General features: G+C 38.3%; 2 protein-coding genes across 2 annotated transcripts; one reads left to right on the forward strand and one right to left on the reverse strand.

The window, feature by feature from the left end:
- The first annotated feature begins 494 nt into the window (after positions 1-494).
- LOC124639341 (14-3-3 protein epsilon) lies at positions 495-14861 on the forward strand. Its single transcript, XM_047176652.1, has 6 exons — positions 495-680; positions 4136-4299; positions 8826-8981; positions 9676-9834; positions 12939-13128; positions 13275-14861. The coding sequence occupies exons 1-6, from the start codon at positions 617-619 to the stop codon at positions 13328-13330; spliced, it is 789 nt and encodes a 262-aa protein (XP_047032608.1). The 5' UTR covers positions 495-616; the 3' UTR covers positions 13331-14861.
- A 3142-nt stretch (positions 14862-18003) lies between these two features.
- LOC124639824 lies at positions 18004-19887 on the reverse strand. The gene is made up of 2 exons (XM_047177313.1): positions 19001-19887; positions 18004-18756 (listed from the first exon to the last, which is right to left on the reverse strand). Exons 1-2 carry the CDS (start codon positions 19662-19664, stop codon positions 18056-18058), a joined length of 1365 nt encoding a protein of 454 aa, XP_047033269.1. The 5' UTR covers positions 19665-19887; the 3' UTR covers positions 18004-18055.
- Positions 19888-20027: the final 140 nt, after the last annotated feature.

Genomic DNA, 20027 nt, shown 5'->3' on the forward strand with positions numbered 1-20027 from the left:
ACAAGCGTAATGTTATGGAATAAGGTGAGTTAGGAAACTATACTCTGCAAGTGGAACACACTAAACTGTTATCCTTTTAATAGAAGAAACCGTCTCATACCGATTTTTAACATAAAATTTGACATTTGATTTAGATTGCCATTAAAGCTTCGGATTTAGTAAGATAGTAGTTTCTGTCAAATATATTTTGCTATAAAAACTGTGCATTAAGAATATTAAATCAAACAATGAGTGAAATGTTATTGCTCTAGAATTATTGAACTTTTATCTCAAGTTGCGTGATGCTTAAGTCTTTATTTAATGGCTATAATTGACGCGCACTGTATGTGTCTTCTACAAGAAAGTGACTTTTTGCTTTTGTAATGAATTTTTATATTCGTATAGAAATTAGTTTTTTGCCTTTTGATTTTTTTCTCACTACGTATCTGTGAAATGTTAGTAAATTATTTTGTGGACATGGCAAGAAGCATCTAGCGGAAGTTGCCATTTCTATGACGTCATGGGCGGAGTTTAGTTGAAGATCGAATTCGGATTCGGTTGGCGGGCGCGGCCATCTTGGTGAATTAGTGACCTGGCGATTCGGTTTTAGTTAGTGAAAAATCATTTGTCATCCACAATGTCGGAAAGGGAAGATAATGTGTATAAAGCTAAGTTAGCCGAGCAGGCTGAGCGCTATGACGGTAAGTACATATTTTCGTTCTATCTTCTATATTAGGCTGAAAAATCTATCGTATTTTCGCCGACAGTTGAAAGACGATTTGGTGATAGTTAGGAAAATTTCTAGATAAGACTAGCCGACAAGACCTCGTTTTGTTAGTTTTCGCAGAGAAACACGCCTAATACATTCAATTATATTACTATATCGGCGTACTAACAAATCAATGGCATTCGTTAGGCTTGGTCAGCGATCGATGCGTCATCCGCCGGTGGGATGTCCTTACGTTTTTTTACGCTGATAAAATTCATGAAAATCTATGTAACCACTGTCAAAACCTTTGTAGCAAAGTAATACTCAATTGTATGTACGTTATACCTGATGTAATGGGGTGTTTTAATCGATACTTGTAGATTTGTGAGGAAAAAAGTCGTCTCCTTTTTTTCCCGTCCAGGGGAAGTAAAATGCGATCGATGTCATTGGATTCGGTCATGCATGTCGTACCTTGGGGCAAATCACTTGATTAGACCTAGTAGAATGTTCTGGGTTTATTAGGCGGCGTAATTTTATGTCGCCTCCGATTTCACCTATTGTTCACGATTTAGTTGCACGGGAATCTTACTTACCTGAGAGTTCTTTACGTTATCGCGTTCATCTTTTTTGAATCGAGGCGGTCATTGTAAAGGTTATCACTGTGCTCCTCTGAAGTCCTGCTCGATATTTTACGCATTTTATCTGAGATGTGCAGTTCAATGACCTTTATTTGAATTATCATTGAAATATCCCAATTGATATCTTATCATGCCTGCTACTGACTTTAAGAAGGTTGACCCATTTTAGTAAATTTTGAAAAAATAAAATAATATTTTAAATCTAATTTATGTAATTTACCTAATTTAACCACTTATTGTGCTGTGACACATGAATAGATGAGTGTCATGGTAACTAATTTCAGGGAAATTATCAATAAGTCAGAAAATGACTCATGCACATATGATTTTGCTGGGTGAACTTACTCATTGGTGACTTGACTTGCATAGCAATCTGTGTCAGAGGCTTCTATAGCTTAGAACTATGTTTCCATGACATAAAATGTAACTTATGATGTGCAATTAACTTAAAGGTTAACAGACCACACCCTTCTCTCAGGTGGAGTGATACAACATTTTAAAATTTCACCTTATGCAGTGAGTAAATAAATCAATAAGCCATTAGGCCAGCAACTGACACTATTAGCATTCTGAACATGAATAATAGAGCTATAAAAATACTGTAGTACTATTACCAAGCAGGCCACTTGTGAAGAGCTTACTCATGCTATGTATTCATGAAAATCAAATATTGATTATCTCCATATTCATAGAAATGTGCTGCATAACCATACAAAAGGTAAAGGTATACTTAATTAACTGATCTAGCTCTACAATTTGGTTTGAAGTTAATTAAAAATGATAATTTTATGTTCATAGAGAACTGTTATAATAATGAGTGGCTTCATTCACAGCACATTTTCATAATGTTGCTAAGCAAGCTTGGCTTTTAATTACCACTTTCTATAGTGGTGAGGGTATGAATTATACTGAAATATAGTAAAAGCATCTAGTTTTGTTTGAAATACATTTCTTAAGTCTGATTTAACAGATTTTCCAAGCATTAAATATACAGAATCAATAAAGTTCAAGTGGTAACAAATTCTGCTACTTAATTGCTAATTAAGCATAGTTCCAATTATAATGCTAATAAATTCTTAAGTAGTCAGTGGTTACACACTGTCAGGTTGTACACCTGTCTTAATTATATGCAAACACATTTTATTTAAAGTAGGGGAAGAGGATACACGAGGGTAGACTTGAGGGTAACTGTTCAATACAAAGCTGTTTGATAGTAGGGACCATTATCACTTGCATTTAACAAACGTTAAGTATGCTTTTATCAATACTTCCTGTCTGATTCACTGTAATCCGGAAAGTAGCGCGCATGCAAAGCGCGTTTTGCGACTTTGCAGATAAAGCTACGTGAAGGCCTTCCGAGCTTACGCAAGGCTCAGTCAATATGAGCCAGGTCACCTCTTTTTATCGGGATCTCCATCTACAAAATGGAAATGGTCCGGTTCCCTGGCGCGTTCCATTTATTCAGTGTCAACAATTTTAGCGCACGCATACTAATTGCAGTTTTTGCATAGAGGACGCCATTGCGCAAATGGCCGGCTGGTAAACATTAACAAATTAAAAGGACCTAAATAGGGGTGCCAAATGGACGGGGCGCAGCTGGCGGGGCCAGGTTCTTAAGATGGCGTATGTTCGGCCGCAAACATGTCCCTAAATATCATAACTTGGAACCTTTTTGTTTTACGATCACTCAGTGCCGCCTGAATAATATAACACCGCTCTGACGTTTTTGTTTGAGCAAGTCCCTACAAAATCTAGGGTTTTTTTTTATTACAATAACCCTTCTTTATAATTCAAAGTTGTGAGTGAAAGGAAAAGGCGATATATCAGCTGTGTCGTCGAGTTGAGGATAACCGCATGGGCCGCGCGGCGACGCTGGCACCTGTTAGATCGCAGGCTCTGCCGCGAACGATAAAATCGATTACTATGAACTCTGCATCATAGTGCTTGCGCTAAACCAGAATAAAAGGTTTACTCTCTCTTAAATGAAAAATGAGCTGTATGCGCACATTTCCGGGATGTCTGCAGTGAATGTTCTAATGCGCCAGTTATATTGCAGGACGATCGTAAACGTCAAAATTAAAGCACATGGTGAAACATGAGTTTGGCTCGCTACTCCGTCTGTGCGACGCCCATTCCCCCTCCCCCCTTGTACTAAGCACAGACTAAGTTCCCATCGATAAAAGAATAATTTTATCTAAGTCGTCCGACATTCCGAGATAGCGGAAAACTTTGTAAAGAATCGACATTTAAGTATTAAGGCTCACTGTCGTCAACTTATTTTTTCCGAATGGTTCAACAGTTTGAAACTTCTAAATGAGGCGTACTTGTCTACTTTATCGATCCAGCTATGACTAACCTTTCGTCGCGGACAATTTTGCAGACCTCTCCTTTTAATGAGTTACTAAAATGTCGACTTGCCTTTGTTACGATTTTTGTATCAGTTTTTGAGTTATTTGAACAGGTTTTCAAAAATGCGCAATATAATCAGGCCTTGAAATAATTTAGCAGATCAAGTAGCATCGCGGATCGTTTTTGCCAGTTAAGTTCAAAGAAGTTGCCGTTATAACTCCCAAGCACGTAATTGTTATTCACCTCTCAAAAATGTTAATAGCTTTCCGGTACCAATCCCTAATTGATTTTACTAAACAGCCATTCAGGTCAGACTCTTACATAAAGCTAACTTGGTTAAAAGGAAAGACTGTTATTAATCTGAATTGTTTCTCGTACGAGTTTTTTTTTAAAGCGTCTCTTCCAGAACGTTCCACGTGGTCCGCAACATGTACTGACATAATTTCTCTCTGTATTCCAGAAATGGTGGAGGCGATGAAAAACGTAGCCTCACGCAACGTGTCCGACAATGAACTTACAGTGGAGGAGAGGAACCTACTCTCCGTCGCCTACAAAAATGTGATAGGTGCCCGCCGCGCCTCGTGGCGGATCATATCCTCCATCGAACAGAAGGAGGAAACCAAGGTAAGAACGCATAACGCAAGCTCACAATTCTAAGTTACCGGTATCAAAAGTGCACTGCATGAAATACCATTTTGACAGGTCCATTGCGCATGTACAAGTTTAAAAGCTCGTGCTCATAAAAAGTATGTCAAAGCTTCAATCTTTAGAAACATAAAACAATTATAATATTCAAGATGAACCGTTGACGCACCGTCTGAAAAGTAACGATCGTGAGTTTGAGCGTATTTACGCGTCAATGTGACCGTCCCTTTACGTCTGGAGTGTATCGATTGGTGTGGGTGACGCGCATGTATTGCGACTCTGTGGCCGGGATGGGACGCGAGCTAGTTTTTCTAATGAATAGGCACCTATTATTATGACAACCTTTTGTAAATTGCCTTCAGCTGTTTGTGATGAAACGAGACTGATTTATCTTTTGTTCGAAGTACCATTGACAGAGTTGGTGATAAATTCAGAGATGAAGATTGATATTTGCCCTTATCAAAGCAAAGTCATGCTATTCTGATTGAATAACTTTAGTAGCGGAATAGAAAAGCAATTTGAAGTAAATCAATACGGACCCTGTTAGCTTTGAGTAGGTGTTAGTGATTTAACCTCTGTACGAAGGTCCCGGGTGATTGATGACATTAAAGCATCAAGGAGAGCTTTTACGTTCAGCAGCTATAAAATTGCTTTATGTACATTTATAGTAGTGTTCTTACACTTGATGCAATCAATTGGGGTTAACCTTGCACTTTTCACGGGTTCCGCACGAGCTACAGCTAATCGTGATGGTTTTTTTTCCCGTCGAGTGTATTGTCGCCGACACACATAGTTAGTGGTCTAGCCGGCGGGCCCGCCACGGTCCTATTTAGGTCTAAATGAGCTTCGCGGAATTCTTAGGCACGCCTATTTTCATCAAAAGGAGCAAAATATTACAAGGCTCAATAAAGTGTCCCGTTTATGCTTCGGAATTTACAATCTGTACTTCCTATGAGAATTTGCTGTAATTTATTATTCTTAGAGTATGTTTTACTGTAGGATCTAAATAAAAAAGGTAGCTTATTAGTATACTGGTGTGCATAACACTGCCATTGTTCGGCGGTCTTTGACAAATAGTTTTGGGTGTTCTTTGTGTTAAAGCTAGTTTCTTGCCAGACAGTCTATTAAAAAAAATATCGCAGGCTCTTCCTTTTTTGCAATATCTCGAAAATTTTGAATGGTCTACTGAGCATTTGTATGGTCTGGTTATAATTTAGATAGATTGTGCTCCACGTGCTAACTAGACGTACGGAGCAGCGGTCTGGCGATGTATGCCAACTATATAGAAATAGCAGATCGTAAAACTAATGTACAGTCGAGGAGCGTTTCTCTGTCATGGCCAACTTTATGACCGCTCTCGACGGACATATTCTACCGAAACAGGAGTGACACACGTGCGCTTGCATTAATGTGACCACTGATTGCAATCCAAGTAATAACACTTCGCTTTAACGCCGTTCTAATCACAGATCGCAATGCTACCGAATTAGAAACTCTCCCACATGGCAACAAATATTTTCACATGATGTCTCTTGCGCCCTTTCACGTGTGTCCCCGCTATGTCCTGGATGACGTCATCAGCTATGTCTTACTCATGCAATTAAAGGTTCAACGACCAGTGATAACTTTCGTAGTAACCTTGTTGGAGCTCGACCAAATTGTTCAGCTCACTGCTAATGGCAGAATAGGATATTATGTCTGTCTGACAACCCTATTGTTGCGGAAAAAAGTTGGCATGGAACCGCTTAGACTTCGTGCTCCAATTTTTTATGCGGTTGTCATATATTGATTTCAAACGCTGAATTCAAGGCGACTTCCAATGTCCAAAGTAAGGTCACTGGCATGACGTGTTATCTAGGGAAAACAGTCGTGTGATCAGCCCTGGACGAGTGAGTCATTTTCCTCATTACGACAGAATTCGGCGTCATTACCCGTCTGTTTTTGTGTCACCGTGAAACTAGAAAGGAAAAGATTCTCGTTAATTTAAAACACTTAGTTGAAAGTCATTTAGTTTATCTACTTGTTGATACAGTTGTTTTTTAATGTTCTTCAGGCTGAACATTTTCTGCTTCGTATTTAAAAGTATCATATAATTTTCTGCTTTGAGAAAAAGGTCATTTAATATGATTCAAATTAATGTCGGACAGCAGTCTGTCAAATAGCAATGACCTGCGCGAGCTAATTGTAGCAATATATTTGTCATTTTACGCTCAATACTGAGTCAGAAGGTCATCTACCACTGCAAACTGTCACCAACGCTAAAAATTATATTGCACTCAAGTTTTCATGCCTAAGTGATGACGCTATATGGCTGGTAAGGTCATGCCCCTCATTTGCGTATCGATCGACGTTTCAAACTTGTGGGAATTTTATTCAATAACCTTTATGGCGAGCTTAATGGCTAGTTTTTGTTTAAGCAAAAAAGATGCAGTCTCGCTACAGTTTTCTAGAATTAAGTTTTTCTGGCCGTGGCCGCCGAGAAATCTGAACGGACAAAAAGGCATTGAATCTGCATCATTCATTTTTTGCCAGACAAAAACTGGCTGCATTCCTTTAACGGACTACTAGCTATACCATAACGATCGAAACTGTAAAATATCAGCTATACAATGTATAGTAAAACGTCATTTTGTATTCATATCTCCACTATAAACTTTCCATTATTATATTCTGACACGGAATCACGTAACCTGCATACAACTTGGTACAAAGTGGCATACGTTTGAAAGTCAACGTCATATTAAATCGATTGATGCCCAAGTTACGACATTGAAGTGTTAATAGCTGTAATGAAGCACGCGGTTTGCCACCAAACCGTAATCAATAACTAATTGGTTTATGCTATGCATTTTACATACGTTATCAATATCGGTAATCGTATCTAAAGCTTCCATTTCTGGAGCACACCTGGCCTCCCAGCTCGCAGCATAATGTAACATAATAAGTTTCACGGACGCTGCGATTTTTCAAGACTATTGATCAAATACGTCAAATGCACAGGAGCTTTCTTGGAAGAGATACATCATTCTCGGCTATATAAAACTTTCTCTTGCTGCAGACGTTCGCAAAAACTAAAATAAAATGTTATAGCACTAATAAGAAACGTGCATCTTTCACACATAAAATGTTATAGCAATAAATGCAGAGAGGCGAACTTGCTGCACCTAAATGTCTTGATAAACTCGTTAGCTTTTACAGTTTGGTTAAACTACAGACGCATTTACCGTAGCATGTCGTAGACTGGCGTAGCTTTCAGTAACGGTGTAGGATTCCGTTTGTCAGTGAAATTGGATCATTCGACAAGGTTTTGTTTTTTTGGTTGTTGTTTAAAATGTACAAAAGTGCATCGGTTTTCCCAAATTGTCGTGGTATAGCGGCACTTGTGGGTGTAGGTTGGGTAAACTCTAATAAAAGGATGTATTGTGTAATGGGCGTGGCGCGGCACACATACGTCAACTAACCACAAGTCATTTTTATTATCTTAACGAGAATACAAGTCGGCAGCGTAGGTGTAAACGATAATGCGGTTAGTTAAAATAATTAATTTGAAAGTAATTGCTTTCTGAAAATAATTATTCATGAACTTGATATAATTATTCCTGTAGGATTTTGTAGACGTATTTCTCATGTAACAAAGGTTGACATAACTGTGTTAGCTCCCTGTGGAAGGACAAGCCTATCGAAAACATAATCCATTATCATAATAAAGTAAATGACATAATACTAAATAATCTAGACTTACAGCAGTTCCAGGCTTTACCTGAACAACAATAGTCAAAAAATCATTTCATTGTTTAAAAAAACGGGTATTATTTCAACATGATGTCGAATCACTTATACAGGTTCTTTACATTCGGAACCATAAATTAGAATCTTGATGAAAAGCTACAACAAACCGTTTAAAAAAAATACATTTATAAGCCATTAATAAATGTGGACCAGCTAATCAACCTTCGCTTCGTATTGAATTTTAAATGCATACTTCATCTGAATTTGGTGTTGTATTGATAAAATTAATAATTATGACGCTTATCATTTCGCGGTGCATTATGTGTGATCATGACATTTAAAACAAAGCTTAACGGTTTATGGCCTTCCGGATAGGTACGCAATATGAACCAAAATTAACGTAAAACTAAACCAATGACAGTCAATAAGAATCCTTAGGAGGTTCCTGAATTGGAAGTCTGTCGAAGGGCCGAAGCTTGCTGGGGCTGCGAGATTGTTCGAAAGAGTTACCGGTGCATTTGTACACAGGGCTTCAGAAGGAACAAAGATGCGTTTTAGTCAGCAAAAATCTGACACGCCCTTCCGTTGCACACTGTTCTGAAAAAGGGGAGTCCCAGAAATGAAGGCATATAAGGGGAATAACCCCCTGGGTTCGAACTGTTATCGCGGCTCCGTAGCATTCATTTTAAACTATTTTCCTCTCTGACAGGCGCCCTATGTCTATCAATTTTACTTTAATATGTATTTGTGTTACAAGTTTACCGTATTTGTTGCAGGGGGCGGAAGACAAGCTTAACATGATCAGGGCGTACCGCAGCCAGGTAGAGAAGGAGCTCCGCGACATCTGCTCAGACATCCTCGGCGTCCTGGACAAACACCTCATACCCAGCTCACAGACCGGCGAGTCCAAAGTCTTCTATTACAAAATGAAGGTAAGAACACCACCATGAATATTGATCTAGCTTTCACTATAGCTTCCCTTGGTCTTAGGCTTACAAAAACTGGCATTATTCAGAAATGTGGTCAGTACATAATAAATTCAGGGCGGAATTCCTTTGAAGCGTTATATTCTTTGTTTAAACAGGGTAAGCTGTTAATCCACAGCTTAACCAAGTAATAAAGCCATGGAAAAGGTCTTGAGTTTATCAAGGGGGACAAAGCGCTTATAATAAGCAAAGCTAATAAACGGGACAGATTTTCAAAAAAGGCTATTTACACAATATTACGTGTTCAAACTTATTTGTGTCCCGATGACGTAAATGCGGCGACGAATTTTCGTAATGGCCCCAAACAATAGTAATGGTCTCGTAAGAATCAAGCAATGACGCACTCCTCAGGAAAAGGGTTTTTATGTGTGGTTTTTGGTTACAATTGAACTTAACAATTTACTTTGTTAAGTGTCACAATCTTAACGAAAACTGCTTAAAACTTGTGAAGATCGAAGATCAAATCCTATTTACAGCATCTTGCTGCAGTCATTTATTTGATTGTCAAATAGTTGGTTACAGCAATTTAGAGTTGCATTCGCTACACTTACCTAAATAATCTGGGAGTTCTTTAACCATATATGTGCTTATATTGTTTCAAATGTTCCTGTGAAGCTAACGTATGTGTTGTGTACTCCAGGGCGACTACCACCGATACCTGGCCGAGTTCGCGACCGGCAACGACCGCAAGGAGGCGGCCGAGAACTCGCTGGTCGCGTACAAGGCCGCCTCCGACATCGCCATGACGGAACTGCCCCCAACCCACCCCATACGTCTCGGCCTCGCGCTTAACTTCTCAGTAAGTACACATACTTGTTATCTTGCCTATATGTAGATGTTAGCAACTAGGAGGAGGCATTGGTTTGACTGGAGCCCAATTTTGTATGGTGTGCCACATCAAGGTGGCTTTAAAATAGATATTTCAAATTGTAAGAACAAGGTGTAAAGCTTTCTATAAGAAAATTAAAATCAATTCTAACCCAGGACTAAAAATCAACTGAAAAACCTTGAGTGGTAACATAACCGTGAAAGAATAGCTGTAACATTACCGATCCTGACCCGAGCAAGGCGTTACATTGTAGTCTGTAAGGAGTTAGAGCGCATAGCTGTCGGGTGACGCGGGCGCATATACGAGCATGTTTACTCAGTTAATCACGCGCCACGTCAGCCGCTGTGATGTCACGGTACTACTCACTTACTTGACAACCACTTAATAGGCGGGATTACTAGATACCGGAGAAATTTATGAGTTATATTTTCCATTGAAAATTTCAGACATATTGTAAAGATAAGTTCGGCCACGGAAAGAGATAATCTTTAGTACATTAGACCTGAGAAAGTTCAGGACTAGCGGCTATATAGTTTACAGACATTATAACAGTTTAGTCTTTAATCATCAATAACGGGATTAGCCGCGCTTAGTCACACTTTAAGTTAATCTTGAGAACTTAGATTTAAGGCAATTATATTTTAGAAAAGTTATTCGTGGTTATAAATCCAAATAGCCAAAGTACCTAAATAATGTGGTACATACATGCGAAGATAAAATTTGCATGTCTGTAGTAAATCGTACGCATTATTATCAGTAGTTTTGACATAATTCTCAATGGAATTGCTCGTAAATACGTAATAAAGACGCAACTGACGACTTTATGGGGTTGTTACGGTGTAATAGTACATGTCTACTGAGAACAAAGGTATGCTTACAGTAGCTATCGATTTGGGAACATGAAACTGCCAATTTTACCGTCCCACGTAGATAATCAAGTTCATCCAAAGCAGACGCTACGCTGTGACTTGCAGGCATTAAAGATACGAAAATTTAATCCATCTAACACTTAACATTGCTATGAAGAAGCCTGAAGCAGACTAAAGCTATTGAAATATAAACATAGAACTCCTTTGTGTTAAATGTCCTTTAATTTATTCATCATAATTATATTTGTGATATTATTTGTCTCATTGATATGATAGCCAGATATTTGACAGCTAACGACTGATTGTTTGTCGTCTACTACATTATTATTTATTATCTCTACGCGTAATTGTGTATGCGTGCGTAAACTTGTTACTGTTTTCGCGAAGTCCTTCCCAAGGTAAAACGTTCCTCGTGGACATGCTTTACATTAGTATACAGCAGTGGTTCTTAACCGGTGGTCCGCGGACCACTGGTGGTCCCTGGAGGCATTCCAAGTGGTCCGCGAAGCTTTGCTTCGCGACGTTGCTATCCATCTTACTTGACCAACAGAAAAAAAATTAATGTTTGAAATGTAGCCCTTTTACGTAAGTTTTTTCTTAAAAAATAATTAAAATTTCCCGCTCGCTTCGCTCGCGTATTCAGAAACTATATCTCGTTTTAGCATTTGTCAACAAACAAAAACAAAAAGTTAAGTACGTTTGGGCTACATTTTACGTAGTTTTGGTACTGAGTCTTAAAAAATAATAAAAATTTCCCGCTTGCTTCGCTCGCGTATTCAGAAACTATATGCCCTCGTTTTTGCATTTGTCAACAAACAAAAAGTTAAGTAGGTACGTTTGAGATACATTTTACGTCCGTATGAGTCTGAAAAAAATTTCGCGCTCGCTTCGCTCGCGCATTTGTAAGTAGTACTGATCCAAAAATTTAGAAGTTAGTAAAGAGAATGCAGTCACAAACATCTCTTTACATTAAAATCTGTAGCTTTTAGTTTTTTGCTAAATAATAAAGAAACGAGTGCTAATTATAAAGTGTGCTTGTATTCTTTATCAAAGAACCCTCAATTTAGGCAAACCAATGGGGTGGTCCCCGGCAAGCCAAACTTTTGGTAAAGTGGTCCCTCATGACAAAAAGGTTAAGAACCACTGGTATACAGTATGGAAATAATACGCGCCACTGAATTAATGAGCATTCAATTTATTGACGGCCTTCAAATAATATATGTATTTATGTATCATACGTGGTTTTCTCCGAACTGTGTGAAACTAAGCAGTCGACTATAAGCCGCTTCGCACGGTGACGTAATAGAATTGTAATATGCGAGATAAAGGACTGCTGTGACTATTTTAGGAACTGATTAAAACATGTTTTCCCTTTAAATTAGCGCTGTGAGCGTAAACAGGCTAATAAGGTCATACCATACCGAAGTAGACTAGATAATTAAAAAGTCCGTTACATACCTAATAGAATAGCATTGTATCAATGAATAAATTGATATATCTATGATCAAATTTTTCGCAGCTACCGATAAAAATGAACATAATTTACTATAAAACCACAAATTATTATAATTAACGTTTATCTGGACTAATTTCTTATGTATTGACTCGTTATAAACCCGATAACGAGCTGCAGTCCGATAAAGCATTGCATATGAAAAGCCGATTTTAAATTTGACCGTTGTATAAATTATTTGAGAGCGTTGTCGCCGCCGGCAGTATCAATAATCCGTTGGTTGTCGCGTCACGCGATAACTTATCTCCTATTTATCTAGCCAACCGCGCGAGTTCAAGGTCGACTCCTAATATTCAAGAATTTTAAATAGTTTTATAATATGTTGGCCGTTACATTCAACCTGACACTATCTCATACTCGATGTAATAACTTCACTTGGGGGGGCAACACGTGATCGGAAAGTGTTACAATAAACATTAAATCACTGTTATATTTAGATGATAATGACGGTGCTGATAAATAACACTTATTATTTAGAATGTTTGTCATGTAATTAGCATTACATGAGGAAAATGACTTGATTACCTGGAAATGAGAGATTTTCCATTAGATTTATGAGATTTAAATCGTTAGTTTGTTCTAATGAGTATTATTACATATTACCTATTCTATTTTTAACAAGTAATAGCAACTCTTAGCTATTATTGTAACGCTAACATAGTAATGAGTAATAACACGTTTGTTTTGCGCAGGTATTCTATTACGAAATCCTGAACAGTCCGGACCGCGCGTGTCGGCTGGCGAAGGCGGCGTTCGACGACGCCATCGCCGAGCTCGACACGCTGTCGGAGGAGAGCTACAAGGACTCCACGCTCATCATGCAGCTGCTGCGGGACAACCTCACGCTGTGGACCTCCGACATGCAGGGCGACGGCGAGTCCGGTCAGTAGCTCTGTAGCCCTCATACTTGCAGCAGGGTATATCATACCCCATTTAGTCTTTGTCTAAATGATATAATGCAACACAATAATCAATATTCTTTGTTGAAATGACTTTGTCTAACGTTGTTTGTGCTTATCGCATTTCAGGTGAAACGGAACAAAAGGAACAGCCGCAGGATGTGGAAGATCAGGATGTGTCGTAATACTTTTTAACATTCTATTTAAATATAATAAAAAAAATAACTATAGTATCACGTAAGACCCAGCCCCCAATGACAACCGGTTGTATGGTACTCCTCCACACATCTCGCCCCCCGACGTAAATTGTCAGTTCTAGCCCGATGTACTCACTATTGTATACATGATAACGTTTCGTTTATGTATCGTGGCAAATTATCTACCAGTTATATACATTCATGTACTTCTTTTGATATATTTGTTTTCAATTACGAAAAAAAAATAATGTTTAAGAAAAACGTACTTTGGTATTGCATTTTAACTGTATGTTGTATGATGTATTTTCATAACTGTAACCAGTCGATGATCTCTCGCCTAGAGCACTGCGTCTAGCTCACTTCCGACTTCCGTGCGGCTACTTCTTAACGTGGGAATTGTAAATTTTCTAAGTATTTTATACCGTGTGTAAAATTAATGTATTTAAAAACTCTGTTGATACTTGAAACAAGCACCGTAGCGTCGAGGATGTTTAATGAGATATACAAACAATATAACGATATAATAGTTGATACATTAGCGAGTTGCGTATCGATAGTTTACTTTGTAATCGCATCTCCGTGTTGATTCGGTCTGCACAAATAGTAGTTTTATACAATGGACGTTTAATCTCGTGGCTAGGTTGTTGTTGAGACTGTCGCTAGTGCTAGGCAGTCTGCAGGCCGGCCAGTCTTCCGCGCCCTCGCTGCATTTGTATACATTTGAATCATTTATTGATATATTTTAAACGATAAACGTAACATTATTAGGGTGGTAATGAGTAGTAACTTGCAATATTTAGCTAAGTGATAGCGGCGTCACCCAGTCGGTGTTTGTGTATCTATCGTATGTATCGTACATGTATGTATTTATTGCAAACGGATAAGTTGTGTAACTGTGACTACTGTGTAGTACACTCGCGAGTCCTCACTCCGTGCTGAGCTTACATACAGAACACGTGTCGGCGTACCCGCGCTTCCTTCGTATTACAACATTTGGAGTATTCACATTTGAATTGCTTTAATTACTTACGAGTATTGTGATAGAGATTTTGTATATTTTAATTTATTTTTTTTAATTTCGCAAGTTCTCGAAAATTGCTGTAGCGCTACATCTCTTACGATTTACAGGACAAACAGTAGTTCTAAAAGTTGTGCTAGGTTAAGGTAATGCACTTGGGGAAATTATTTATTTGATGGTTGTCGCGGCGGCCGTGACCGCGACTGATGCTACTCGAAGACATTCCATCTTCACGATACCTGTTAACTATATCTGGCCGATGTTCGCTGAACTCCAAATTGTAGTGTGGCATAGCGGCGTGGAGCAAGTGCGTGCCCGAGTAAGATATTAGCGTTATTTTTATTTGAATTTGTAATATTGCATATATTTTGTTAATTTATCCACAAAAATACTAATGCAATTAGCCTTAGTGTTATGCAATATTGATTTATGTCCTACCAACTACATGGAAATTTATTGTAAATGACAGTGTAAATCTAATAATAAAAATTCAAAAGTCCATATTTTGGTTTTATTCATTTTATTTTTATTCCCAACATTTTATTTCATTTTCGTTTTTAGGGTTCCATACCCAAAGGGTAAAACGTGACCCTATTGTTTTCGCTCCTCTGACTGTCCGTCCGTCCGTCTGTCACCAGGCTGTATCTCATGAACCGTGATAGTGAAAGGAGATCATTCAAGTCTCGAACATTTTGTACCCAAAAATAAAAGTGCCGGCCAGAGTAAAAAAATAGTAGATTCTCGTAGAGAATAATGCCCTGAAGATTTTTTACTATCACAAGAATCGTCTACAGTTAACCCCCAGGATGCTATTGGACTTTGAAAATACAAAAAAAAAATCCCACAATATTTGAACAGCACATTACGGCCCTAAACTGGAGGAGGCAGGCGCTGCCTTCAAGTAACTCCTGCCCAACCTGAGGGGCAAAAACGCTTTCCTTTTTTTTCTTTGATGGGAAATCATCAAATGAACCCCTTCTGCTGTAGGTTAGCAGCGTGAGAGAGTATCAGACTCTTACTGACTAAAACCCATCATGTTCCTTCTTTAAGCCCTTTATATCCAAGGGCCGCGGTAACTCTTTCGAACTATCTCGCAGCCCCGGCAGGCCTTGACCCTGGAGGGCCTCGCTGGGGTTTTGCTGACGCCAGAGTAAAAATATCGCAGATTCTCGACGAGAATAATATCCTGAAGATTTTTTACTACTATAAGGAACGTCTTCATTTAACCCCCAGACAGCTATTTGAGGTAAAAGTGTGAGTGCCGTGAATAAAAATCGAAATTGAAGTAATTCTAGTAATCGAATCGAAGTGAATGTTACGGGAAATAACGTCGACAGTATTTTTTCAACTGACCGAACATTGCGATTACCCCCCCTGCTACACCGATGAAGCTCTTACTGATTTAAGCCCGTATACGCAAACCAGCGGTTACTCTTTCGGACAATCCCGTACCCCGGCAGGTTTTGGCTATGTTTGGCCCCACTAGTGTTTTTGCTGCCTCTCTGAGGAGGGCAATGAACAACGCTCGCCGCCGCCAAGGGCCTGTTGTCTCCAAGGAGGCTGAGGGACGATGAGCCACTCGAAACTCACCACCTACAGACCCACGCTTACGGTGGCCAGGAGTCGTCTCGACATCCGACTTCCGTGGTATCATCTTCCACGTCCACCACAGCGGCTGGGATGAGAGGCGCGAGCTACTAGTTGTTCCACCACCTCTAGCATAAATGATTCGCAGAAGGAGACGATAGCATACCATTCCCACACGGCCCTATAGTTTTGGGTGGCTCATCGTCTCTCTGTCTCCTTGGAGACAATCACCTTGGGCCCACCAGGGCCAAACCCTGCCGGAGCTGCGGGATTGTCCGAAAAAGTTACCGCGGCCCTGATTCACAATTAGAAGGAACATAATGAGTTTCAATCAGTAAGTCTCCTCGGTGTAGCAGGGGGCGGTAGGGGGGTAATCGTAGACGGTCAGTTCAAAAAATACTACAGACTATTTCTCGTCACATTCCAGTATAGATTTTTTATTCACGGTACTCATACTTTAAACTCGAATAGCTTGTCTAGGGTTAACCGAAGACTTTCCTTAAACCTAATTGTAAATAATCTTCAGGGCATTATTCTCGTCGAGAATCTGCGATATTGTTACTCTGGCGTCAGCAAAACCCCAGCGGTGCCCACCATGGGTTTTAGTCAGTAAGAGTCCTACAGCGGGAGGGGTCATTTGATGATTACCCAAAAAAAAAAAAAACGTTTGGGCCCCTCAGGTTGGGCAGGAGTTGCAGAAGCAGCGCCTGACTCCAGTTTGGGGCCGTAGTGATGTTCAAACATTATGGGATTTTTTTGAATTTTCAAAGTCCAATAGCATCCGGGGGGATAATTGTAGACGATTCTTGTAATAGTAAAAGATCTTCAGGACATTATTCTCTACGAGAATCTACTATTTTTTTACTCTGGCCGGCACTTTCAGTTTTGGGTTCGAAATGAGTGATGTCCTTTTCACAGATGATAATAAATCTGTTGCCGCTATACCAACAAATACTGATATCTAGAATAAAATAAATATTTTAGGGGGCTCCCATACAACAAACTCATTTTTAATAATGGTACGGAACCCTTTGCTCGAGTCCGACTTGCACTTGCCCGGTTTTTATTAAATAAGGCCATTGCTGATCTATTTACTACCTACCTATTCTATAGCATTGCTTTTATACTCACCCGCTCGCGTCATCTAAATAAAAACAAATACTTCTTGTTTTCCAAAAACTACTAAACAGATTTCAATAACTGACACAATGTGAGTTCAAAACGTGGGTGAAAAAACTGGCGGAAGCAAGTATGCTGCACCCCTAGAAACAAATTTTACACTGCAATTTTAATGAAACAATCAAATAAGAAGAAATATATTTATTGGGAAGCATATTATTATATAGGAGATACCACAATTTGATTGAAATACACAATATTTGAGTCCTACATTTCCTAATGCCTAATATTAATTACATTCCATTTTGTCCCAAATACATCAGCTTTTTAAAAGTTCAAAAGCTTTCAATACTTCAAATTAAACAAAATCGAAATCCTCCTTATGCCTACTTTAATAAATAAATCATTCTTCAACCAATATTTTAATGACTCGACGTGAGCTAAACTTGATATTTCATCATATTTAAATGAATTCTAAAAAAATATATATTTGGCTAGGTAAGAACAGAAGTAATCCAAGTAGCATTTTTTAAAAGTTGAGATATTCATAGAAATGCGTTTTTATGAATATCATAATTATGTTGAGCACATGATTTAAAATATGTTTGTTATTTGATAGATATAAACATAACTCAAACTTTCATAGCTGTTTTTCTTTATAGTGTATTCACGGAGACGAGTTAGTATAGCGCCTTCTCTATTGCACATTTTCATACAAATGACAAAGACAAAAAAAACTTTTTTAGGATCAGTGGGCGTTAACAATACCTTAGAAATGTAAACGTGCGTTCACACTGCGCTTCTTAAAAGTACGCTTAGTTTTTTCTTGCGGCTTCGTCTATCGTATTAATTGAGAGACATTTTGATAGAATTTATTTATTGTTACCTACTTTTTTATTTAACTGATGGATATGAAGGAAAGAAATAAAATCGAGAGTTAATGATTATATTTTCTTTATTATATTATAATATCTACCTAGTATACATTTTCATAACATATCATCATCATCATCACTCTCCGTACTATCGCTACTGTCGTTTCCTACATTTATTATGAATCTTTCAGTCATTGCTTCCACATTTCTGTCCATGGCATCCATTTTGGGCTCAACTATTTCTTTGACATGCTTTATACATTTTTTCCATTTCTCTGCGTCAATATATTGAATGGAATCCTTTAATACAATTTTTAATTCTGCCATTTTGTGTGTTTTCATGTGTGAAGCTACATTTCCTTTAACTTGAGCCCACACTAGCTCAATTGGATTTAATTCGCAATGATACGGTGGCAGTCTCAGTACAGTTTTGTTTTGTGACTTTGCCATTTCGTCTATAATACAAGCGTCGTATCGCTGTCTATGGTTTTTAACAATGTTTAATAATTCACGTTTCAACATTTCAGCGTTACAGCTAATATTTTTTTCGCGTAACCAATTACATATATCCTGTTTTTTAGATTTGGCCGTTGGGATTCGCTCTATTTTCCTAGAGTGATAGGAAGCGTTATCCATGACTATCACAGAATTATCGTCCAGCATATTTAAAACTTCTCTAAACCAATTTTCAAATTCTTCGGCATTCATCTCCTTGTGATAATCGCCTTGTTTCTTCGACTCAAACATATTTAGACCACCTTCGACGAATCCATCCTCACTCCCAATATGAGTAATAAGTAGTCTTTTGCCTTTTCCTGTAAAGAGAATATAAAACATGTTATAAAACACGTGTTTCAACACTGAGAACATAACTATAACTTAATGATAATAATAACAATGGATGTAGCGCACCTGGGCCAGTTTTCTATGCAAAAATTGGGAAAAAGTATTTTATTATGATAATGCTCATTTATGACAAAAGAACAATAAACCGGTCATTAGCACACATGCGCCGCTTAAAAATTAATATTGACCATTACATAAATAAAAAATACACACCTGAAGGTGTTTTCAAGCCAGTTGTTAGTCCATTAATAAAAGCGTCTCGCCTGCTTTTCACTGTGGTATCGACCCAAGCTTTTGAGGTAGTGTGACCTTCATTCACCCAAGTTTCATCTAAATAGTAGATTTTTTGATGATTATTTCGTGCATTTTTGATAGCTCGCAGATAATTTCTTCTCCAAAAGAATATGTCATCGCGATCCAGCAATAAGCTGTTTCTGCTTCTCTTACAAAATTTAAAACCAATTTTTTTCAATATTTTATGTAGCGTCGTTCTCTTTATAACGCCCAAAGTGCCATCATCACTGATTTTCTTTAAAATCTTATCAAGAGTAGGTATTTCATTCTGCGCGAAGAAATTGTGGACTATATTTCTGATGGCACATTTTGTAAAGTTATCAATCGTATCAACAATTGACAAACGTTGCTTCAATTTCTTCGGAGATTTTAGCTCGCCACTATCATTCTTCTCTTTTACAATTCTATGAACAGAAGCCCAGTGAACACCTAAAGAAGATGCAACTGCTTTCAGAATGTCACCCTTGGAGGCCGAAGAGTCTGCATTTCTCATTGCGTGGTACATATTTAAAATCATAGTCTTCTCGGTAGACAAAAAAGCCCGCCGTTTTCTTTTAACAGCAGATTGTTCGATATCCGCCATTATCTCAATCAAAGCAATCAATCATATAATCCAATACACCAGCCGGTTCACAAGTTGAGCGCACAGTCACAAAGAAGAGCACGTCTGCACAATACGGGAAGTATGAGTAGACTAAAAAGTACTCGTACTGTGTACACCGCCTTAGCATTTATCACTGACCAATCGCAGTTAAAAAATTGTGTGAGTGAGATAGCGCTCTACTAACTCGTCTCCGTGAATACACTATAGTAAATGCAATTTTGATAAAAATATTGATTTAATTGTAGAAAATAGCAATATTTGTTGAAATACAGAAACGTAACATAAAAGAGTTTGTTTGAAAAAGTACTGAATAGCACTTGGATTACTTTTGCACAACCTCAC

Source organism: Helicoverpa zea, chromosome 19, assembly GCF_022581195.2.
Source record: "Helicoverpa zea isolate HzStark_Cry1AcR chromosome 19, ilHelZeax1.1, whole genome shotgun sequence".
Classification (NCBI taxonomy): domain Eukaryota; kingdom Metazoa; phylum Arthropoda; class Insecta; order Lepidoptera; family Noctuidae; genus Helicoverpa; species Helicoverpa zea.